The following is a 24,481-nucleotide window of genomic DNA, read 5'->3' on the forward strand; positions in this document are numbered from 1 at the left end:
CCCTGCAGGGGTGTTCTGAGATAATGTATGTAAAGCATCAAACACCCTGCCCAGCACAAAGCAGAGGCTCAATAAAACAAAGTTGTATTCATTATCATCAGCACCATGGAGCAACACAACAGAGGCTTGTAATCTGTAAGTCCCCTGAATTTTTTCATAAAAGTATCTGTGTGTCTCCAACTTTCTAGGAGGGGGCAGTTCATAGCCTGTGGCAGCTTCTCAAGGATCTTCAGGACCCCAAAGAAATTAAGAACCACAGCAAAATAATACTGACATTCAGGCCGGGAGCGGTAGCTCATGCCTGTAAATCCCAGTGCTTTGGGAGGCTGAGGCGGGCAGATGCCTGAGGTCAGGAGTTAGAGACCAGCCTGGCCAACATGGTGAAACCCCATCTCTACTAAAAATACAAAAATTAGTCGGGCGCAGTGGTGCACACCTGTAATCCCAGCTATTCGGGAGGCTGAGGCACAAGAATCGCTTGAACCCAGGAGGCAGAGGTTGCAGTGAGCAGAGATTGCGCCACTGCACTTCAGCTTGGGCAATAGAGCGAAACTCAGTCTCAAAAAAAAAAAAAAAGAATATTGACATTCTGGTGGTACTTTATTGAGTGTATATATCTCTGGGCTTTGGTTTCTCCGCATGAAGACTGGGGAGCCCTACCCTAACTGTCTCACAAGGATGTTGTGAGGCTCAGGTAAGACTTTGGAGGGGAAAGGATGCTATGAACCACACTGGGCTGTGCATGGGCTGTGCCGGGGGGTAAGATTTATCCTGCTCCTGCTACAGAGGCAGCCAGGACCAGCTGCCTGTATGCAGGCTGGGCCACAGAGGCAGCTGCTCCAAAGCCCCCTCACAGTGAGGCCTGATAGAGACATGAGCCCCCTGCCCAAGCCCAGGCTGGCCCTGGGTGGGAGGCCCAGGGCAGAGCTCTGTCCTTGACTGAGAAGCTCCTGACAGGGCCACTCCTGTGGCCTCTGGGCTGGGGTTTTGTTTTTGGGGATCAGGAGGCCAAGAATCCAGTCCCAGGTTCAACTTCTAGCTCTGCCCCCACCAAATCACACCAGGCCAAGAATCCAGTCCCAGGTTCAACTTCTAGCTCCGTCCCCACCAAATCATACCAGGTCAAGAATCCAGTCCTGGGTTCAACTTCTAGCTCTATCCCCACCAAATCATACCAGCCTGATGTAGTAGCGTGTCATGAGCATGGGCTTTGGACTTAGAGAATCGTGGGTTCAAATCCCATTTCCGCCCCTTACTGGCTATATGGCCTTGGGCAATTTACTGAACCTCTCAGAGATTCAGTTTTCCTCTAAAACAAAAATAATAATAGTCCTGCCTCACAGTGGTGGATTCAGCATGGCAACATGGCACATAATAAGGCCATGGTATATGCTGATTTCCACCGTGCAAAACTACTCTGTAAAATCAATCCTTTAAAATGACTGTTAACATGAATGTTAAAATTGTATAACGCTAATATTTTTATCATTCATATCATCACTCATCACTGTGTGACTTTGCACAGGTCCTTATCCTCTTTGGGTCTTGGTTTCCCCATCTGAAAATAAAGAGGCTGGTTAGAAAGGCAGCCTGGGCCAGCCACGGTGGTTCACGCCTGCAATCCCAGCACTTTGGAAGGCTCAGGTGGGCGAATCACCTGAGGTCAGAAGTTTGAGACCAGCCTGGCCAACATGGTGAAACCCCGTCTCTACTAAAAATACAAAAATCAGCCAGGCGTGGTGGCAGGCACCTGTAATCCCAGCTACTCAGGAGGCTGAGGCAGGAGAATCGCTTGAACTCGGGAGGCAGAGGTTGCAGTGAGCCAAGACTATGCCATTGCATTCCAGTCTGGGCGACAAGAGCGAAACTCCAAAAAAAAAAAAAAAGAAAGAAACAAAGAAAGGCAGCCTAGGAGGGGGAACATACAGAGAGTCTGGACAGTCCTGGATTAAAACTCAGGAAAAAATCCACTTGGGCAAATCCTTTCATCTCTTTGAGCCTCAATTTCTTCATCTGTGTTATGCGTCTCATTCTTCATCTGTATTCAACAGACACTAGCTGATTTTTTGTGTGTGATGTGCCAGGTCTGGACTAGATGCTGCTGATAAAAAGATGGTCCTATCTCTAAGTGATGGGTCATGGTGACACCCCCTCCCAGGAACGCAGGAGGAGCAATGGAGATATCAATGTGAGCGCGCCTTGTAAGCTGCAGAGCCGCACAGTGTCAGCTGCTGTTAATGGACCTTAGAGGGCCTCCAATTGCAAATCAGAAAATAAAGCGGGGCAGGGGGGCAGTCCCTAAATATTTACCTGCTAGGCAAAAATAAGAACCCCTTCAGCAGAGGCACAAAAGGCAGCTTTAAAAATCTAGACATTCGTGTGCGTGTGTATATCTGTGTGCACACGCGCACTGAGGGTGTGGAATGAAATGAGGTCATATGGAAATGGACTATTTTTATTTCAACAAGGCATTTTAAAAATACTCTTAATTATATGAAGATGGGGTAAAGATTTTCTCAAAAATTAGAGAGAAGAGTTAGAGCCGCCCTCCGGCCCCCCACGCGCTTCCCCAAACCCTGCTGCCTCTGCCTCCAGGCTTCCACCCCCACCTTCTCTGGCCCCCTCACCTTTCCCAGGCCCCCGCAGCTCTTGGCTCCCACTCCTGGGAGCCAGTTGGCCCACACATCTGGGCAGAAGGGAGCCAGAATTCACAGAGCCCCACCCTCTAAGCCCTTTCCAAGTGGGTTCTTATGTCATCCTCACTCTGGGAGGCAGGCCCTCTAATTCCCACTGCACAGATAAGGGGAGCTCATCACCTCTGGAGCTCAGGAAGGTTGTGCTCCCAAGCTGAGGTCACACAGCCTGTAAATGGTCTGTACAGCCCGGAGCTGAGTCTCCTCCGCTAGAGGGGGCTGCCTTCCAGGGCAGCTGCTGCTGAAGTTCTGCAAGTCCTGAGACCCAAGAGATCCTTAGGACTGCTCAAACCAAAGACCAGGCAAATTCCTCTTGGGTGGGACAAAGACTGGGGCACAGGCCGCACAAAAGCATTCCGGCCCTGGCTTCTGTGCCCTGGCTTCTACACAGTGATGATTTTGTTGTTGTGTTTTGTTTTGTTTGAGATGGAATCTTGCTCTGTTGCCCAGGCTGGGGTGCAGTGGTGTGATCTTGGCTCACTGCAACCTCCACTTCCCGGGTTCAAGCGATTCTCCTGCCTCAGCCTCCAGAGTAGCTGGGATTACAGATGCGCGCCACCACGCCCGGCTAATTTGTATATTTTTAGTAGAGACGGGGTTTGACAGGCTGTTGGCCGGGCTGGTCTTGAACTCCTGACCTCGTGATCTGCCTGCCTCGGCCTCCCAAAGTGCTGGGATTACAGGCGTGAGCCACCGCGCCTAGCCGATGATGGTTATTTGTTGAGAACTTACTATGTCTCAGCCACCTACTAAGGTAAGGACTATTACCCTCTCCATTTGACAGATAAGGAAACTGAGGTTCCAACAAGTGAAGCAACTTGTCCACAGTCACACCTAGTAAGAGCTGGTGCCAGGACATGAACCCAGCTGGTGTGACTGCAGAGCCCCTCGGTGGTCCGCTAATCCCCCAGTGCAGCCCCCAGCTCAAAAGAGGGAAGGGGCCTTGTGCACAGTCGCTCAGCAAGTCCTGATGGGGGTGGATTTGGGCCCGGGCCAGGCTCTTCTCTGTCCCTCTGCCCTCCATTCCCCCCCCACAAGAATGATCTAGCACATGCTAGAGTCACCAACCTGGCTGCCAGGAGATCGCATTGTCAATACATTATCAATTTACATTAGAAAGAAAGAGACATATGTTTCCATGCCAAAAATGCCAACGGAGCCTCCTGGGGTGAGTGGGGGCAGGCCAGAGGGAGAAGACATTTAAGGTCCATTTTCTCTCCGCCCCCTCTGGATCCCCCAAACTATGTGAGGCAGTCTGGGGAGCAAAACCAGGGCCACTTACTGACAACTCCCCACCACTGCCCGCTTGGTCCAGCCACCACCGTCTCGTGCCTGGACTCTGTGATGGTTCTTCCTGTCCCCTGCTCTGCCCCTCACTCTCTGGCCTCTTAAGACAGAGTGGTGCTTTCTGAACCCAGGTTAGATCCTGCCACCTCCTCAAAGCCCTGCACCGCTCCCATCTCACTCCAGGTAGAAGCCAAAGTCCTGCCATGGCTGGTCCCTCTGTGTCACCTGCTCCCATTCTCCCCTGGCCCTCCCGCTCCAGCCACGCTGGCTGCCTTGCACACCCCTTTCACAGGGCCTTTGCCCAGCTCTCCCCACTGTCTGAAGCACCCTCCCCCAGATATCCCCGAGCCCCCTCTCTTGCTTCCTTCTGGCCTCTGCTCAAACGTCACCTCCTCAGAAAGGCCTTCCTGATCCCTCCTCTCGCTGGCCCTCCCATCTCTGCAGCAGTTTTCTTCTTAGCACCATCCCTACTTAAGCTACTCACTAGATATCTGGCATCAGTCCTGTCCATTAGAATAAAACCTCCATAGGGCAGGACAATCCATGCTGCCCCCTGTAACTTGTCCACAGCCACATGGCTGGTAAGAGCTTGGGATGTCAAGACCCCCAAAGGCCAGGGATCCCTGACACCTCCCACCCAAGTGCCCACAAGAAGTGGGGGAAGGGCCACCTGGCTTGATATCCGTTGGATGTGAGTGCACGTCTGTCCCGCTGACTAGCTGTGTGGCCTCATCAAGCCACCCCCGCCTCCGCCCCTGGCTCTGAGTATTAGGAGCCTCATCTGTCCATCCAGGAGAACAATACCAGTGGGACCTTCCTCCCAGGGGGCTGTGCACAGCCAGTGTGTGAGCTCCCCAAGGCCAGGCCCATGATGCCTAATTCACCTCGGATCCCACACCCCCACCCTGGGGCCTGGCCCTGTGCCAAGCCCCTGCAGACTTCAATCCCACTCCGTTCAATTAAAGGGAGATGACGGATGTCACAGCACTCTGCCAACTGTCACCCAAAAGAACAAACAGAAGCATATCCTCCTTTCAGTCATCTGAGAGCCGTGCATTCATTCATTCATTCTTCTAATCAATATATATCAGTTGAGCACTTACTAGGGGCTGGGCGCTATGCTAGGCCCAGGGAATCTAAGTGATGAAGCAATTGGATCATGGTCCCTGCCCTTGTAAAGTTGACGGTCTGGTAGGAGAGGTAGAGATGTTCAAAGAAACACATTAATTATTTTAAAATTATGATGTTGACAAATGCAGCAAAAGATCGGCCCATGGAGCTATGCAGGGCTCTGGGAACACTTCCTTGAAAACATGGAGGATGGGTGAGAGTTATCCAGTGATAAGGGAACAGCATTCCAGCTAAAGGGACCAAGCAGTGCAAAGGCCCTGTGGTGGGAAGAGTCTAGGAATTGCAAGGAACTGAAAGGCCAGAGTGGCTAGAACCCCTAGACCGAGGTGGGTGATGGAAATTAGGCAGAGTAGGCAGGAAGCAGACCGCACAGGGCCTATGGGCCAAGGAAGAGTGACCCAAAAGCAACAGGGAGTTGTGGAAATGCTCTGGAGCAACAACATGACTTGATTCATGATCCAATTCTGGGTCATGTTCTCCTAATATAGGTCTGTGTGTTTCTGTCTCCCAGTGTGGCTATGGGCCAGGGTGTCAGGCTTGAAATCCTAATTTGGAGATTTCAAGACAAAAGGTCATCTCCTTCCAGCATCTCATGCCCAGGTGAGAATGTCCACACACCTCGGAATGGGGCATTCCAAAGCTGTCTGGATGCCCACTGGCTGAGGTCTACTTGCTGCCCAAGGTCTGCCCAACAGCACAGATGTCACTGAGAATTACAACCTGCCCAGAAGTTCAGGAACCTTGGTGTAGCTCCCCCTGTGATCCTAACTGGGAGGCATTACCCCGAGTGAGCAGATTATCAGGATGTGTAATTTCTGGAATAAACACAGCTGTGTTTGTTTCTCCACGCAGCGCTCCAGACAGAACGGCAGCCTGGCCCGCCGCGTGCAGCTGGAACCTCGCACCTTGGGACGGATGCCGTCAGGGAGCCGAGAAAACACTCCTCCCGCAGGCCACTGGGAGCTGTCATGCAGGCGGATTTGCATGGAGGCCAATTCAGGGCCCCTAAGGAAGCAAGTGACGAGACCACAGAGGTGCTGAGGTCCCAGAGGGGAAGTGAGCATTGAGACACCTCCAGAGGCCTTTTCCCTTCGGGATTGGGGGTCATGATCAGGCAGGACAACGGGCCTTAGAGTTGTCGGCCATGGGAAGATCATCCCTAGTGTGATCAGTCCATGTGGGAGGACTGTGAAAAGGTCAGAGGCCAGCCCTGGAGCTTTCCAGGTGGGAAAGCTGAAGTCCAGAAAAGGGGAATGGGGGGATTAGGGTAAGAGACATGGTCTATCCAGCACCTACTTCGTGCCAGGCCCCACAATAGTTCCCAGAAGCACTCACCCGGCTCTGCAGCAGCTGTGCAGCCCTGCAGGCTGTGGGGCCCCACAAAGCAGGGCTTCTATCCCAGTTCCATCACCCAGGAACTGTGTGACCACGAGTAAGTCATGTGTAATCTCTCTGAGGTTCAGTTTCCTCCTCTGCAAAGTGGAGATAATCATACCAATTCCACACCTCAGGATTGTTCTAAGGATTAAACAGGATTCTGCATGGAAAGCATTTTCTGCAGTGCCAGGCACATTGTGAGGAACCCATAAATCATATGTATTCCTCATTCATTCATTCAGTAATTTTTTACTGAGCACCTGCTAAGTCCTAGGTGCCATGCTGAGCATTTGTAAACAAAAGAGATAAAAAAATCCCTGCCTTTGTGAAGTTTACATTCTTACAGGGAGGTGATAGGAAAAATGATGACTAAATAATGTTTTATTTATTATTATTATTATCCCCATTTTACAGCCGGGTAAACTGAGGTTCAGAGTGGTTAAGACATTTTTTAAAGGCTATTTATTTTTATTCCACCTTACTCTCAAGAGGGCTAGAGGCAGATGTTAAATACTATGTCTGAGTCTCAGCCAGGTACAGTGGCTCACACCTGTAATCCCAGCATTTTGGGAGGCTGGGGCAGGAGGATTGCTTGAGCCCAGGAGTTCGAGACCAGCCTGGGCAATATAGAGGAGACCCCATCTCCATTAAAAAAAAAAGTTTTTTGTTTTTTTTTTTAAAGTAAAGAAAACATAGGCAAAGACAGGAGAGGAAAAAAGAAAAGAAAAGAAAAGAAAAATATGTTCAAGCCTCCACAGCTAGAAAAGGGAGCCACCAACTTATCTCCCTTGGAAGGAGTTTTATGCTATAGATCTAGCCCCAAGTTCCAGCCCTGCCACTATCTCTGTGTGTCCTCAGGCAACTAGCTGTCCCCTTCTGGGCCTCAGCTTCCCCATATGTCCAGCTCTGACATTCTGCATATTCTGGGATGGTTCTCAGGGTGCTGCTTGGGTTGTCCAGGCTCAATGGAAGAGCTGAGGCCCAGCAAGGTACTGGCAACCATTCCCTGGCTCAAGGAGTGAAGTGGGCAGGGTGGGACAGGATGCGGAGGAGCCCCCTGGGAGCTGTGGGGCTTCAGTGAGGGGAGAAGGCAGGCAGGCAGCTGCTCTGCCCTAACTCTTTCACTCTGCCCTTGTCCCTGACATTGTGGCCCATCCATCAAGGATGTGGGCTACATCCCGGCCTCTCCCACTGCTGGAGTAGCTGGCTGGGCAGAAACAGCCACACCCAGGGTCTGGCTTAATGGAGGCTAGGCCCATGTAGCCCCTCCTGGCCTCCAGCTTGCCTCTCCCTGCTCTGGATCCTCCTCCCATGCCAGGCTTCATGGCCATCTTCCTGAACCTTTCCCTCCTTTTGATTTCTTTCAGTGGCTTCCTACTGCTTCCAGTGTCAGCCATAGCTCATCACTCAAGGCTTCTCTTAACGGACTCTCCTGCCATTTCTTTCTCACACTTTGGTTCATCATGGCTCATACGAACCTGCCCCTTTCCAGCCTCTAGGCCTTTGCCTAGGCTGTTCCCCCTGCTAAGAATGCCCTTCTTTCCATCTACTATGTATCAAAATCCTACCTACTAAATAATGCCATCCTGACGGCACAGGCTGGAGGACTTTCCCCTCCGCACTCAACACATTCCATCTCATACACAAGTATATACTAAAAAGTGTGACCTTGGGTATATCACTGAACATCTCAGAGCCTGCTTTTTTACCTGCAAAATGAGCATTATTAACTATTACGGGCTGGGCGTGGTGGCTCACACCTATAATCCCAGCACTTCGGGAGGCTGAGGCGGGCAGATCACTTGAAGTCAGGAGTTCAAGACCAGCCTGGCCAACATGGTGAAACTCCATCTCTACTAAAAATATAAAAAAATTAGCCAGGTGTGGTGGTGCACGCCTGAAATCCCAGCTACTCAGGAGACTGAGGCAGAAGAATCGCTTGAACCTGGGAGGCGGAGGTTGCAGTGAGCCAAGATCATGCCACTGCACTCCAGCCTGGGTGACAGAACGAGACTCCGTCTCATAAAAAAAAAAAAAAGAAAAAAAAAAGAAAAAGAAACTATTATGCAGGGTTGTTGAGATAAATTAGAGTATGTCAGAACCTCACCTAGGATGGTGCCTGGCACATAGTGGGGACTTAACGGTGGAGGCTGCTATGATCATGATATTGATGAGGGAAGAAGAAAAGAAGAAGAAAGAGCAGAAAAGAAAGAAGAGGTAGAGGAGGAGGAAGAGGAAAAAGCAATGGAGTAGGAGAAGGAGAAAGAGGAGGAAGGAGGCCTTGCCTATCACCTCTACTGGGATATAATTCTTTGCCATCAGAACATTGATTCTCTTTAATTTCCCTCTATGTCCCCTAGCATCCTAGAGTCTTTCAAAAATGATTGCTGAATGGATGGACAGATGGATGGATGAAGGAGGGAGGGTGGGATTGTGAGAAGGAAGGATGTACGGACAGATGAACAGAAACAGATCAGTCTGGAGGAGAAGGAGTGTGCTATCCCAGAAGCCTAGCGGCAGAGCATCCCACTGGCAGCAGAGGCTTCTGGGACCAGATGCCAAATCTCTTCCCCTGCTGTTGCATCTCCCCCTGGCTCTAAGCTCCTGTGCTCCTGGCCAGCATCAGTCTGCTCTCAAGGTGGAATGAGTAGAAGCTTGGGGCAGCTGACACCCAGGGGAGTTCCAGCTCTTCCCCCACCTGTCACCAGCCTTTGACAGCAGGAACATATCTCCAAAAGTGTGGGCCAAGTCAATGGGAAAATAGGATTTACTTTACAGAAATTCACTTTGGGGGCCAGCTTCTCCAGAACTCCCCAGTGCAAAAACCTTGGCAAATCCATAGTCCATGGCTCAGAAGGTTTCTCCAAACCTGGGGAGTGTGCTGTTTGCTAGCTCTTTCCAGGGCCAGAAACTGGAAAATGAGGAAATGTCACAGTCCAGATACAAAAGGGAGTCTCGGGGGGAGAAATGCACTCTGGTTTTTGGTGTTTGTTTATTTATCCATCGATTTCATCGATTTATCCATCCAACTATCCAAAACAGGCAATCATCCTGCCATTGTCCCTCTACTCATGAAACCAACCTGTTACCTATCTATCTACCTCTCCATCTACCCAGCCAGCCAGCCAACCATCAACCACTCAACAATCTACCTCACCATCAACCTGCCCGTCATTCACCCAACCATCCAATCCATGCACTTATCCTTTATCTATCCAGCCACTTATCCATCTAACCATCAATAACTCATCCACTCATCCAACAGCTGAGCTGCTCATCCAACCATCTAACTGTACACTACCCAACCAGCATGGATGAGAATCTCCCATTATGGTGGGGGAGAAACCTATACATGGTATGGCATAACCTAGGCAATATAAAAGGGCTGCATGCAAGGTGCCACCAAGGACACAGATGCCACCAAGAGCAGAAGGGGGAGGGGCCAGTGAGAGGGATCAGAGCAGGTTTCACACAGGAAGAGATGTTCAAGCTTCATCTTAACAGGTAGCAAGAATTGACCAGGGAGAGATGGTGAAAAGGGTACCCAGGCAAGGAGGAGAGGGAGGAGCAACATGAAACAGTATGGTGGATTCTAGGAGCCCAAAGCCTTGAGTCCTCAAAACTACTTGGTTAGCTGTGATCCCTGGGCCAGTCCCCAGTTTTTCCAAGTCCACCGGACTCTATAATTCCCCCTTGATTCCTAGAGAGAAAGGGCCATGTCCTGCGGCAGCTGGGTGGGAAGCTGCCATCTGCTGCTCTGGGCTGTGCTCTGATGGCTACAATAGGGTTAAACCCAGGAGGGAGAGAAAAGTGGGTGCCCTAAGATTTTGTGAAACAGGCTTTGCTGCCAAGCAAACCCAGGTTTAAATCCCAACTTCTTATTTTGCAACGAGTTATTTAACTTCTGAGTCTTTCTTCCCTCTTCTGAAAATGAAGAAAACACCAAGAGCTCTATGCCAGGCCATTGTGAGGGCGGAAGCAGCTAATATAGGGGGAGTACTTGGTAAGCTGCGGGTAAGACCAGTTACTCTTCCTGGCCGCTGCCAATACTCAAGTCCTACTGTGTGCCAGGCAAAGTGATCTAAAACAGGGGTTAGAGAGCTGGCCTTAGACAACACATGAGTCAATTATCAGTAAATGTTAGTTCTCTGTCCATGTATGCAAATTATGTACAAATGGTTCAGAAAAATATATATCTCTACATTACACACGCACATACACACACACACATGCAAGGGGGAAAGGGGAGCAGAGGGAGTGAGAACACACAGGAGAGCAAATGTGGTAAACATGTTGATGATGGTTGAATCTACGTGAAGGCTAGACAGGTGTTTTACTCTGCTTTCAACCTCTCTGTATGTTTGAAATGTGAAAAAGAAAAGAAATCAGCTCTTTCTCCATTTATCTTGGAGCCAGACGCCTAAGCTTGGATCCTAGCTCTACCATTACTGGCCAAATGGCCATGGGTACATGAATGCCTTCTCTAAGCCTTAATTTTTTCATCTGTAGGATTCAGCTAACAATAATACCTAAGCCCAGTGCCTGGTCCTTAGCAAGTCCTTAATATATGCTAGTTGCTGCTGGTATTATTACTACTATTATTATTGTCTTTGAGTGGCTGAGATACTGAGGATGAGACAGGCTTGGTAAAACAACTGCTTTAAAAAAAAATACATGAGCTCTTTTAATTCCTCAAACAACACCATGGGGTAGGTGACAGTATCCTCACTTTACAGATGAGAAGCTAAAGCTGAAGAGGGTGAAATGGTTTACCCCTGACACCGCCAGTGAGTGGAAAGACTAGGATTTGAACACAGTTCTGCAAGTCTACAAAATTCAGGGTCTTTCCCCCGATATCTCCTCCCTCTCCTGGCCTCAGGCCAAGGGGCCCAGCCTCATCACCCTTTCAACTCCAGAAGGGGCTGGTCAGAGGGAGTCCTGCGCTTTGCTGGCATGGCTGTGCTTCCGGGCCAGCCAGGGGCACCCAGTGTCAGGGGCTCCTTGGCAGCTCAGGAGCCCTTTTCCACTGTTCTCCCGAGAGCTGCGGGAGCTGCCATCTGAGGCCGTGGGGAGTGACAGCTGACGCTGACGGAGACAGGCAAGAGGATGTACCGGCCAGAGCCCTGACTCGAACAGACTCCCTGGGCCATGGCCTTTCGTGGGTTCCAAAAAGGCCCTGCGGGCTCTGGACGAGGCTGTTCCCAGGCTCTGCCTCCCCGTGAGAGGCGGAGAAGCCCCATTCAGGCGGGACGCATCCCACTGTGCGCTAAGCCGCTTTCTCCCCACTTACACGTTTCAGATGCTTTTTGTCCTTCCGGCTTCCCATGGACTCAGGCCAAGTGACAAGTTGGTGCCGTGGACATATGTCGTCGCCATAATGGGAATGTTGACCCCACGCTCTCTCCCTGCTGGGGCCAGGCAGCTTGCACCCCGCCCCAGTGCTTGGCATGCCCCATTCTCAGTCACACAGGACTCCTTCCAGCTCCCCAAATACATCACACACTCACGGGCCTCCTATCCAGATCTTTGCAGATGCTGTTCCTGTTGCCTGGAATGGCTGCCTCGCTGCTTCTTCACCTGGCTCTTCCTTAAGAATCATCTTAGAAGTCGCCTCTTCCAGGACGCCTTGTCTAACCTCATTGTATATAGTTCAAGAAGCTGAGGCTCAAAGAGCTAAGAGGGCCAAGGTAACACTGTTAAGTGTCAGAGCCAGAGGTCCAACGTAGCATGGTTCTAGTCTAAGACCACGCTGCTTTTCATTCATTCTGCCAACTCTACCTCCCTCAAGAAGAAACCTAGGGAAGACATGCTTTCTGCCTTCAAACATGGCAGATGCCTGCAAGATGGCTCTTACGTTCCTGGATTGTTCTGGAGGGTGGAAAACAGGGACCATGCAGGGAAGTTACAGGGAAAGAGACTCCCCATTTCAAGGTGAGAAGCCATGTTTTAACACCTCCCAGTGCCTAACAACTATGTAACCTTGAGTAAGTCATTGAACCTCAACTTCCCCATTTGTACAATGGTGCTAACAATACCCTTGCTATTTCTTTACCCCAAATACCTAAGGTTGTAAACTGCCAGCCAGTGAGCCAAATCCAGCCAGCAAACACGGTTTGGTTTGGCCAGAACTGTATTTTAGAATAAAATGAGTAAACATTCAAAAACCAGTTTTCAGACCAGGCATGGTGGCTCACGTCTGTAATCCCAACAATTTGGGAAGCTGAGGCAGGTGGATCACTTGAGGCCAGGAGTTTGAGACCAGCCTGGCCAACATGGCAAGACTCCGTCTCTACCAAAAAGAAAAAAAAAAAAATGCTGGGCATGGTGGTAGGTGCCTGTCTTTACTCAAAATACAAAAATTAGCCAGGCGTGGTGGCACATGATTGTAGTTCCAGCTACTCAGGAGGCTGAGGCCCAAGAATTGCTTGAACCTGGGAGGCAGAGGTTGCAGTGAGCCAAGATAGTGTCACCGCACTCCAGCTTAGGCAACAGAGCGAGACTCAAAACAAAACAAAACAAAAACCAGTTTTCCCATAAGCATCAGAACTTTGCAAATCAGGCTGGGCGCAATGGCTTATGTCTGTAATCCCAGCACTTTGGGAGGCTGAAGAAGGAGGATTGCTTGAGTTCACAAGTTCAAGACCAGCCTGGGCAACATGGTGAAAGACTCTGTCTCTACAAAAAAAAAAAAAAAATGCTGGACGCGGTGGCAGGTGCCTATGGATCCAGCTACTTGGGAGGCTGAGGTGGGAGAACTGCTTGAGCCCAGGAGGTCAAGGCTAAGTGAGCTGCGATTGCGTCACTGCACTCCAGCCTATGAGACAGAGTAAGACCCTGTCTAAGAAAAAAGAGAGAGGAAAAAAAAGAACTTTGCAAATCAGAAGATGTGGCAAAACCGGACACAGATTCCTGTGTGACAACATGGTCAGGAGTGGGTAGCACCTGCCTTTTTTAGACTGGACATGCGCTCTTACTGGGGGCACTATTATACTTCCAACAGTCAAGTCACCTCACTCATTCACAACGCAGGCCAGCTCACAAGTCTGGAGTCTCTGATCAAGACTCTTGTGATTTATTCCCGGTATTACGTTAGGCCAGATTTCCTGGTCTGCCAGCAAACAGAAGGCCAATTTCTTGCTCAATGGTTTAATGCGTCAACTTTGACTATGTGTTGCCCAGGTCCCCCTCAACTGTCTTTGGAAGCGACGCTCAGAGCTCAGTGGTCCCACCCACTCACTTCACTGTTTGTACACATATCCATGTGCTCTGGGGCCAGCCTGTGGTCCAAACTTAATTTGACAATAACTGGCCCATGCCTTTAGAATTTTTTCTTTTCCTCTAATGCTTCCCCACTCCTGCGATGACCTCTGGCCAAGGTGGGAGTGACAACCAGTCACCCCCTTACCCGGTCTTTCATAGTAGAATGAAGAACACAGTTACTCCTCGGCACAGCCTTCTGTAGTGCCTGAAATTATGATGCCCAGTTCACTGATAAGGAAAATGAGGCCTAGAGGGGTGAAGTGACCTGCCCCAGGCCACAGGAGCACCAGGGACCCATCTTTTCAGTTCAATCCCACCAGCCCAAGGCCCCTTTCTCTGGCCTCACACCTCACACTAGGTCTTGAATATCTACAACTCCAGGCTGCCACTTTTCATGAATTTTAGGTTCGTTTATTGCACAAACATCTATCTAATATCTGTCATGAGCCAAGCCTTGTGCTGTACATGGTGAAGTGGAAAGTCCCTGCCTTCTCAGAAGAGGCAGATAACACTGAAGACAATTCGGGGGTAAGTGCTGGGGGTGGGGTGGGAGGGAATGAGATTTCTGGCTTCCTGTTGCCTCCCCACCGCCAACCCTGGACTGGACGATAAACTACCTGTGAGAGGCTGTCTCCAAATATGGCTGCCAACGATTCCTCCCCCTACTAAACACGAAGCCACTCCTCCCAGTAAGGGGGTGTCTAGATTCAAGTTGGGACCACAGGTTGGCCCAAGAAACATGGACAACAACAGGGTGCAGGGGCGGGCACTGAACTCTGAGTGTCACCTGATTCAGTGGGTCAGGACATGTTGAGTGGGACGCTGGATAACCCACCATTAAATTTTCCATGCTGAACAGCTGAGCAAGAAATGGGACTTCTCTTCAAGGATAAAACAAAAAAATCAAGCCCAGTATATTTTCCTTTTCCTTGAACCTGATGAGGAAGCCTGGGATGAATCTGAGCTGGTGTTGTGACTGGCTTTGACCAGCACAGAAGGCTGCAGGGGTGACACTTTGTGACATTAGAGCCCAGCCCTTAAGAAGTCTTGCAGTTTCCATTTCACCATCTTGGGAGCTAATTGCCATGGATAGAGGTGCAGTCTAGACTAGCAAAGGATGGGAGATAGCGAGGAGCGTAGGGGGACCAGCCTTCTCTATGAGGGCCTCAAAGATGTATGTGAAGCCACGATGGAATTTCCAGCCCAACCTAGCTGAGTGCAGCCTCCTGAGTGATCCCAGCTGACAACCCGGGGAACAGAATAAGCACCCAGCTGAGCCCAGCCAATCCACTGAATCAGGACAACTAAGAAATCATTATTGTTTTAAGCCAGTAGGTTTTGTGGTGGCTTGCTAAAGATAAGTGATATGCTTTTCAGGAGTGGAGTCCTGTACTTTTTGTAGCTCTCCCTTCCCTTGCCTGAACCCCTGAACCCTGGCAATGGGCACTGAATCCTGGAGCTGGAAGAGGCCTCCAAAACCACTGAGTCTCACCCCTGTCATTTTATAGAAGAGACAGCTGAGGCTCGGGAAGCCATGCAATTGACTCCAGGTCACACAGGGTAACAGGGGCAGATCCAGGAGGCAAACTCAAGCCCTTACAGGGGTTGAGCACCAAGGGTACGTCTCCACCGACTTGCAACACACCAAGACAAATGTATGTTGCAAGTCAGTAGAGAGGTACCCCTGGTGCTCACACATTCTGTCTTAAGAGGCAGTCACTCCAGCCAACTGTGGCCATGTGGGAATGTGGGCCCAGCGAAACCAGATTGTCTGACTTTTCAGAAACGCCAGAAACAGGACTTTTCTGTAAAATCTCTTGATTTTCAAATGTTGGCTAAGAATTCGAACTGGATAGATGAGCTATTAAGATTGGCCCTGGGCTTCAAGCTTGGTCCCGCTGCTGGCTTTGGGCGAGTCATATTATCTCCCAGACCTCAGTTTCCTCATCTCTAAAGTGGGCCCCGTGGCTCCTGCCCCTTTCAGGATGGCTGTGAAGGCCTGATGAGCTACTGTATTTGGAAGTACAAGCTGCAAATGGCCCTGTGACTGTTTCGTAGTCTCCATTCTCTGTGGAGGCGCCCCTTACAACACAATGAGTTAACACCCGATTTGTCTAAGTTAGAACAACATTATTCTGACCATTATCACAGAGATTGCATTTTTATGGCAGGTTTGTGAGTTGTAGAACCCTCCCATTGCATTATCTCAGGATGTTGATGGAGCTGGAAGCTGGACAGCTGCCTTAGAGACCCTCATCAGAGCCAAGCCTTTCCTCTGAGCAGGGAGGCACATTCCAGAAGTGGAGAAGAGCATGAGCTCCGGAGTCACCAGACTTGGGTTTCAATCGCTGCCTCACCACTCCCTAGGTGTCCTTGGGCCAGTCACTCCTCTCAGAGCTTTGGTTTTCTCATCTGTAAAATGGGCACAATAATACAATGACCTGTGGGGCTCTTGGGGCAACTGCACAAGGCAACACACATAATGCTGTTAGTACAATGTCTGGCACAAGAATTGACAGCTGCTGGGCGCGGTGGCTCACACCTGTAATCCCAGCACTTTGGGAGGCCGAGGCAGGTGGATCGCCTGAGGTCAGAGTTTGAGACCAGCCTGACCAACATAGTGAAACCCCATCTCTACTAAAATATACAAAAAATTAGCCGGGCATGGTGGCAGGCATCTGTAATCCCAGCTACTCAGGGAGGCTGAGGCAGGAAAATCTCTTGAACCCGGGAGGCAGAGGTTGCAGTGAGCCGAGATTGCACCACTGCAGTCCAGCCTGGGCAACAAGAGCAATACTCTGTCTCAAAAAAAAAAAAAAAAAAAAAAAGAATTGACAGCCATTCCCATGATCATGGCAGGGAAGGTGGTGCCCGGCAGGCACTGGGCAAAGAAGGAGGGTACAGCCATGAAGGAGTCTACCCCTTTCCCAGATTAGGGAGGCTGAATTGGAGTGGGGAGGGGGCCTTTGAGAAAACCTGGATGGTACCCTGAGTGGGCAGGCTGGAGGGGCCTCTCAGCTACTTGGCAAGCCAGTCAGACCCTTGCCCTGTAAGGCTCAGAACACAGTGGGTGGGGGAGAGCTGGAGATGAAAAACCTGGTACACTGGCCCCCTGTTCCCCTACTGTGAATTGAGCTTCCCATTGGTAGAAAGCAAGGATAGCAACCATTCACATTTATTGCAAGCTTAGCACACCTGAGGCACACACTCAGCTTAGTCTTCCTCAGATTAACACATCCATTGCTCACAACCATCTCAAGAGCTAGGAACAATGATTACCCCCATTTGAAAGATGAGGAAACCAAGGCTCAGAGAGGTGAAAACACAAGCCAGAGGACACACAGTATGGAGCAGTCTGACTCCATACACATTTCCTGTAACCCCCAGGCTCTGCTGTTTATAGAACAGGAGAGAAAGTGATCAGGGCTAAGCAAAGCCTCTATAGGACTTCAGAGAAAGGGACAAGTCATTCTGGCCGGGGGCACGAGGGTGCTGCTGACATTTAATGGTTATGGAAACTAATAAAGAATGGGCACAGCTGAGTGCCAGGCAGTTCTGCCAGTCACGGTACACAGCATCTCACTGAATCCTCGCCATGAGCCTCTGACACATGCGCGGTATTCTCCAGTTTCCAGATGAGGAAGCTGAGGCTCAGAGAGTGGATCACTTGGTCAAGGCCACACAGCAGGCAAGGTCCCCTCTTCTGAGGACACTCCCACCCCACAGGGGCTGCAGCAGGGCGGCAGATGGCTCCAGGAAGCTCACCTAGTGAGGGTGTCCTAGGCAAGCCCCCAGATGACACGGGGGTACTGGGGAGACAGTTGTCCCCCTCCTGCACCCTCCGGAAGGCAGCTGCTTTAAAAGGCCCTAAAATGCTTTCAAGGCAGCCTTATCAGACGGCCTGAGCTGATCCCAATCAGGGAGCCTCCAGGTGCTGCCACAATCAACAACTGCCTGGCCTGCTGCCCCACCCCTGGGAGCTGTGCAAACATTCTTTCCTTCCCTGCCTTCCCCCAGCTAACCCTCTTTTTATGCACGAGCCAGCGGCAGCCAGGGCTGGTGGGCGCTACCTCTGATTGATTTCACTTCATTTCAGTCTTTTCCAGTTTCCTGCTGAGGTTTCTCTTCCTCTTTCCCAGGAGTCCTGTGTTTTATCATAGGCCGCTGGGGGGCAAATTTGCCTGCCTAATGGAAAGACCTGGAGAGTATGTTAAAAATACAGACTCCCCAACCTTGTTCCCCATCTCCCAGATCTCCAGCTAAGTCAAGCATGCAGGTGCCAGGTCAGGAGACGGGTCCTTGGTCGGAGGTGTGGAAGATCCTCCCCTGTCAGGAGGCCCACCGTGCTCTGCATCTCCGCCACCCTCAGTGGGAGCATGGGTCCCCTGCCTTGCCCAGCCCAGGCATCCTGTCACCAGCAGGCTCCATCTGCCCCTTCCTGTTAGGGGCCTTTCTATGTGCAGAGGTCCAGTCTCCAGTCTAAACTCACAGGTGAGCTCTGGACAGGCAGAGTTGACCAGAGGCTACCACGGGCTGAATGCCCAGCAAACTGGCCCATAGAATCTGTCCCAGGCAGGGCACAGTGGCTCAGGCCTGTAATCCCAGCACTTTGGGAGGTCAAGGTGGGTGGGTCACTTGAGGTCAGGAGTTCGAGACCAGCCTGGTCAACATGGTGAACCCCCGCCCCATCTCTACTAAAAATGCAAAAAAATTAGCCGGGTGTAGTGGCACATGCCTGTAGTCCCAGCTACTCCGGAGGCTGAGGTGGGAAGATGGCTTGAACCCGGGAGGCAGAGGTTACAGTGAACCGAGATGGCACCACTGCGCTCCAGCCTGGGTGACAAAGTGAGACTCCATCTCAAAAAAAAAAAAGAACCTGTCCCCACTTTGGCGCTGATGAAGAGCCTTGAGGAAGTAGGGCCTAGGACAATCCCACAGGAGGGAGGGGGCCCATCCAATGTTCTATGACAATTTCAGGGTGAACATAGATCCCCAGGACTTAGGAGGCTTAGGGACCCCAGATGACAGTCCCTCTGGACTAGGAATCTGAGTATTTTCCCCTGACGGGGCTCTGGAGAAAGAGGCAGGGATGGAGTCTGAGTCTGTCCACACTTGGAGGGTTATCATCCTGAGTCTGGGGGAAGTTGGGAGCTTGTGGGGTGGGTTAGGGGAGACACTGAAGGCCGATCTGGTGCCTGGACAAATTAAATGCCAAAAAGGGGGCCACGTCGCCATCATTGAGGGAAGGACCTTAGAGGGGTTGAGACCAGCATTTAATGTCCACAGCATTTAATGAGTGTCTGACACAGGAACCCAGGGGGAAACTGAAGTGCAGGGAGTCTGCACTCCTTGCCCCAGAGCACACAGCTGGGATTTGAACTCACATCTGTTTGCCCCTGAAGGCTATGCGTTTTCTCTACCACACACTGCCTGTGAAGTCAGCTGGCCCCGTTCCCCACCACAGGCAGAATCCCTTCTCCCAACCAGCCCCTGACATGAACTAGGTGCCTGGTGACTCTTTAAAAATATATGGATGGATGGAGAAATGAATGAGTGAATAAGTCAACTGGCTTTCAAATTCTACAACATTTAGGTTTTAAATCTAAGCCCTGATTTCCTGGCTAAGACAAATACATGAAAGCAGCCTCCTTTAAAAATGAGAAGCAAAAGAAACAGACATAAAAGGAAAACCAATTCCAAATTAATCCCATGGAAGGTCGCTGGGTCTTAGACAGGTAATGCCCCAGAGGTTGGCCCAGTAGGGTAGAGGTTGGGGTGGGAGAGTTGAGCTGGGGGAGGGAGGGAGGCAGGCTTCCCCCACCCCCCATCAGAAGTGGACTTGTCTACCTAGCACACAGTGGCTGCTGGCCCATCTGAATGCTCTGCTCCCTCTGAACTGGTCTATTCGTTATTCCCAGCACTTTCTTGCATCTCTACTCAAGCCATCCCCTTGGTATCTCCCTCCAGGAAGACCTCCTTGATTTCCTCTGCCAGATGGACTTCCCTCCATCTCCATATCATTCTCCCAATACTTATCACATAACACAGTATCATATATTCATCTGTTCATTCACTCAACATTCAATTCATTCCATGTTCCTCAGCTGACAATGTCATTCCGTTACTGAGCACCCGCATGGCTGGGCACAGTTCTAGGCACTGGAGATGTCACAGCAAACATGGCAGATGAAGTCCTGGAGTTTACAGTCTAGTGGGCAAGGCAGATGCCAAACAAGTCTTTGATGCTTCTTCAGGTGGTGATGGGTTTCATGAAGCACAACAAAGCAGGTGGGATGGAAAGAAGCAGAACTGGGTCTGTTTTAGAAGAGAGAATCAGGGAAGGCCTCTGGGGAGGTGGAATTTGAACAGAGCTCTTCAGACCAGAATTGTGGACACAAAAATGAGCCAGATGGGTCTCTGTCTTCAGGGAGCTCATAGTCTAGCCGGGAACTGACAAGCTGGCTTTACTGTGACTGTCCAGGACCAGATCTGGCTCATCTGAACGTCACCACACATTGCAAGTCAGTGATCTTTCCAAGCATGAATCTGGCCAGGTCCCTTGATAGCTCAAGAACCTTCAAGGGCTCCCTGCTGCCCTCAGCATTTGATCCAAACTCCCCAGCCTTCCATTCTAGCCCTTCAGGACCTGACCACCCCACTCCCATTCTCAGTCTCAACCCCCACTGCTGCCCTCAACACCCACCCTCCTCAGACACATCAAAGTAAGCACCTGATCATCCTGCCTCCATGTCTTTCTATGGACATATAGACATGCTATTTCCTTTTTTAGGTAAAATTCTCCACATCCTATAAGTTCTAAAGTCAACCTCTTTAACTCTTGAGAACACAGTTCGTTAGCATGACAGGTGGCTAAGAAAGTTTCATAGCAGGGAAAATGGGTGGTGAGAAAATGAGGCAATGCATAACAGCATAAAAGATGAAATAACCCTGTTCTGTCCTCAAGTGCACCTGCCGCCCCAAGGGGGTCACAGCCTCCTCTGGGAAGCACGTTGGACCCCGTACCATGCTCTGTCTCGCCCACTCTTTTCCCTGTCAGCTTGTCCCGTCTCCTTGCCTGCCCCGGAGTCCAGCACCCTGCCAGCCAGAGAGGAAACTCTATCGATATTTGGAGAGCAAAGGAGCAGATGTAAGGAGGCTGTTTTCTCAAGACCTTGACCTTTGGATTCCATTGGCCAGGGATGGACAGGGTCTGCCACCGGCCTCCTGTCCTGTTGGACGTTTCCCCAGTGCTCTTCCATCCTGCTCTAAGCCGCCACTTCACATGCTCCATGCTTTCTTTCCCTTGGTCGGGGGGCGGTCTCACGGTTTGGGGGAGATGCTAAGCTTACCGTCCTAACCTAGAAACCCCCCGTATACACACACACTCTCCTCTCCCCCATTCCGAAGGCTGGAGCTGGGGATTTCCTGGGGACTTAACCGGCAGGACAGCCCTTTACGGGCTGAGGAGACAAGGAAGGAGGAAGGGAAGGAAGTGGTAGCCATGTGGCTCTGGGTTCTGGGAGCCAGAGGGGCCACCCTCCTACTGCTCCACGGCCCAGTCCTGTCTCCACAGACTGTGTCACCCTCAGGAGGACCCTGGTGTCTCCCAAATGTGCACAGGCAGCACCGCCCCCCAAATGTGCACTGGCAGCACCGTCCATCCCTGGCTTTGAAGGGGGACTTCTCCCACCCATCATCTGGTCTGATCCTCACAAACACCCCAGGAGACAGGCAGGACAGGCGCTGTCATCACCCTCACTAGACGGGGGAGGAAAATGAGGCTCAAAGAGGAGAAGCAGGGTGTAGACGATGGACTCTACAAGATATTTAGCCAGGCCATTTTACACCCAGAGAAACTGAGGCCCCCACAGGGAAGGGACCTGGCCCAGGGTCCCATAGTAAATGAGAAGCAGGCCCTCTGACCTCCACTTCACACCATCTCCCCATCCATTCGGCCAGCTCCTTATTAACCACTGATGGACTAACTTCCTAGTGTCCAGGGGGCAAACGGAAGAAGAGCCTGAGGCAAGCATTGGGGTGCCTGCTGCAGCCCTCCTCCCACCCTGCTGTGGCTTCCCTTCCCCACCCTGCCCCCAAGTGGCAGTCCAAGTAGCCATACCCTCCTGTGGCAGCGCCCACCAGCCCTGTGTCCAGGGCCAGGGTCCAGGCTGGCCACAGCCCACCAGATTCCAACCAGCCTCTGCCAGGGCGATGGCTGGACAGACGTGGCCCTTCCATCTACCCCAGAGTAATTAAAAACACACCCAGGCCTCTTCCAACGAGAGAGGGGCCAATTTTCTTCCCCTCCAGCACCGCTGACTGCAACCTAAATAGCAATATTTATGCCAAGCTCCCCATAATACTGTAAACATCCCAATGTATAGCGGGCCAACGCATGAGTCATTTCCCCAAAGCCAGAGTTAATAAGTGGTACCTCAGCCATATTCCGCAGAGCTCCCGCCAGCAGCCAGGCCCCAGGGCTGCCCTCCACACCCAGGGCCCGTGGCACCCTCGGTGCCCCAGTGGCCCCACTCCGGGAAACCGCAGGCAGCTGCCAAATCCCCCAGGAGCCGAAGGACAGCTGCCTCAGTGCCAGAAACTGTGGCTGCCATCCAGGGACACCCCCCACCCCCTGACTGCGGTCACTAAAGTGCTCATTACCGAAAGAGAAACTGAAGTTGTAGCACAGGGTCCCCCACGACGCCTTTCCCAGAGGCCGCAGCCCCCACGCCTGGTCTGATATGCTTTTTTTCTTAGGCTGCAAGAAGGGAAGGGGCGCCCCACAACCCTAAAGTGGCCTGAGAGGTGCACACAGACATCATCCCTAAGCCCAAGGGAGCAGAACCCTGGAAGGGCTCACGCAGTTTAGGGGCAACAAAACCCAGCTAAGTGAGTGCTGGTTTCAAAGAAAGACCACAGACCTGGGTTCTATTTTTGTCACCCAACGGCCCTGGGTGAGACATCGGACTTTTCAGAGCCTCAGTTTCCCTATCTGTTCAAGAGAAGTAGGAATCATACCTACCTGTCTTCCCCGGAAGGTGTATTTTGAGGGATCCAACACACTGGTGGGCGGGAAAGCACTTTGTAAAGCTTAAAGTACCTTGTCAACTGTGCAGCACGTTGTAAACCACAGAGAGCTGCGTATAGTGCGAAGTACTTCATAAACTGTAAAGTGGTTTGAAAACTGTAAAGTGCAGTACACGTGAGAACCATTATTCACGTTCGCTTCTTGCCCTGCAAGCTCGGCCATTCCTGGTGGACACACCCAGACCGCACTAACTTTCCCTCCAGAGCAAGCTGGCTCGGGAGACCTAGCAACTACCCTTGCCCCCCTGGGGGTCGAGTGGTACCAATACACGAGGCCACGGGGAGAGGGCCCGCGACCCTGGCCAAGGCCAACACATGGCAAGAGCATCTGGTCCGGCCCCGGCGGCAGCTGGAGAGTTCCCGGGGCTCCAGCCGCCACGCTGAGCGCCGCGGCCGCGGGGCGGTGGCCGGCGGGGGTGCCCGGAGACCTTGCGCGGCGGAGAGATGCCCACAGACCCATCCCCCGCGCAGTCCTCTCGGGGAGGGGACCCCATTGTACGCCGCGGGCGATGGGCAGGCACCGACGCGGGGGCTGGCGCGCTCCCTTCCACTCTGCCAGTCCCTGCTCTCCGGGGCGCCGGGCCCCATCTCGGGGGCGCGGGCCGGGAGCCCCCACCCCGGCCAGCCGCGGTGCCTCCCTCCCTCTGCTCCCTGCCAAACTTTCCAGCCCCGACCGAGCGCCGGCGCCCCCCCCGCCCCCCGCCACGGCCGGGTCCGCGCCCCTCCACCCTGTGCGGAGCAAGACCAGGCCGGCGCGAGGCGGCTGCCCGAGCCGGGGGCGGCGAGCGCGCGTGGGCAGCCCCCAGCCCTGGGCGGCGCTCGCCGGGCTGGCTACAAAGCCTCGGCAAGATGGTCCCTTCGCCTCCTCCTGGCACAGTCAATCAGCGCCCGCCGCTCCCCGGGCGCCCGCGGGGCCCGCTCCTCCCGGCGCGGCCGGACACACCTCCCCGCGGCCACCTGCGCCCGGCGCCGGCCCCCGGGCAAACTTTGCGGGCCGCGGAGCGGAGGTGGGCGCCGGCGGCCGCCCGTGCCCGGCCGCTCCCCGCCCCCATCGCCCGCCCGCCCGCCCGCTCGCTCACCTTCCACGGCGGCGAGCAGCGGCAGCAGCAGCAGCGCGGCCCCCAGCCTCCGCAGAGCCATGGCTGCGCTTCCCGGGGCCTCGGGCCGCGGCGCCGCGGGGCCCGGACGGCCCGGGCGGGAGCGCGCGCCCCGGGCTCGGGGGGCCAGGGGGGGCGGCAAGGCGCGGCGCACACACAGCCGCCGCCACCGCGCAGCCAGCAGAATGAGCCATCCAGCCCGGGCAGAACGGGGACCCGGGCTCCGCCAGCGCTGGGCACGGCCCACCTGAGCCGCGGGCGCGGGGGGAGCCTCGCCAGGCCACCGCCCCCCGCGCGCGTCCTGGCCCCCGGCGGCCGCGCGCCGCCGCAAGCCCGGGTCCCCACACCGCGCCCGTAGGGTCACCCGGGGGCAGCGCGGGCGCTGGAGCGCGGCGACCCCGCGTGCCCGGGCCACTGAGACCCCGGGCTCCCCCCGCGCAGCAGTGGTCTCTCCCGGCGCTGTGGCTCCTCCAGATAAAGCAGCGATTTCAGCCCAAATGTTTCTCAATTTTTATTGAATGCTGCAAAGCCGGAGAGCGTCTGGCGCGG

At 52.7% G+C, this 24,481-nt stretch overlaps 1 protein-coding gene across 3 annotated transcripts in view; it reads right to left on the reverse strand.

The window, feature by feature from the left end:
- EPHB2 (EPH receptor B2) overlaps nt 1-24,121 on the reverse strand; it is a 204,861-nt gene extending 180,740 nt beyond the window's left edge. Inside the window, exon 1 of one of the 3 annotated variants that reach the window (XM_034957849.4) lies at nt 23,915-24,121. In XM_034957849.4, the coding sequence (XP_034813740.1) occupies nt 23,915-23,975 (61 nt within the window). In that variant the 5' untranslated portion in view covers nt 23,976-24,121. The remainder of the gene's footprint in view (nt 1-23,914) is intronic. The other 2 variants (XM_034957854.4, XM_034957860.3) reach the window with 2 other exon arrangements.
- Between the last annotated feature and the right edge of the window lie 360 nt (nt 24,122-24,481).

Source organism: Pan paniscus, chromosome 1 (genome assembly GCF_029289425.2).
Source record: "Pan paniscus chromosome 1, NHGRI_mPanPan1-v2.0_pri, whole genome shotgun sequence".
Classification (NCBI taxonomy): domain Eukaryota; kingdom Metazoa; phylum Chordata; class Mammalia; order Primates; family Hominidae; genus Pan; species Pan paniscus.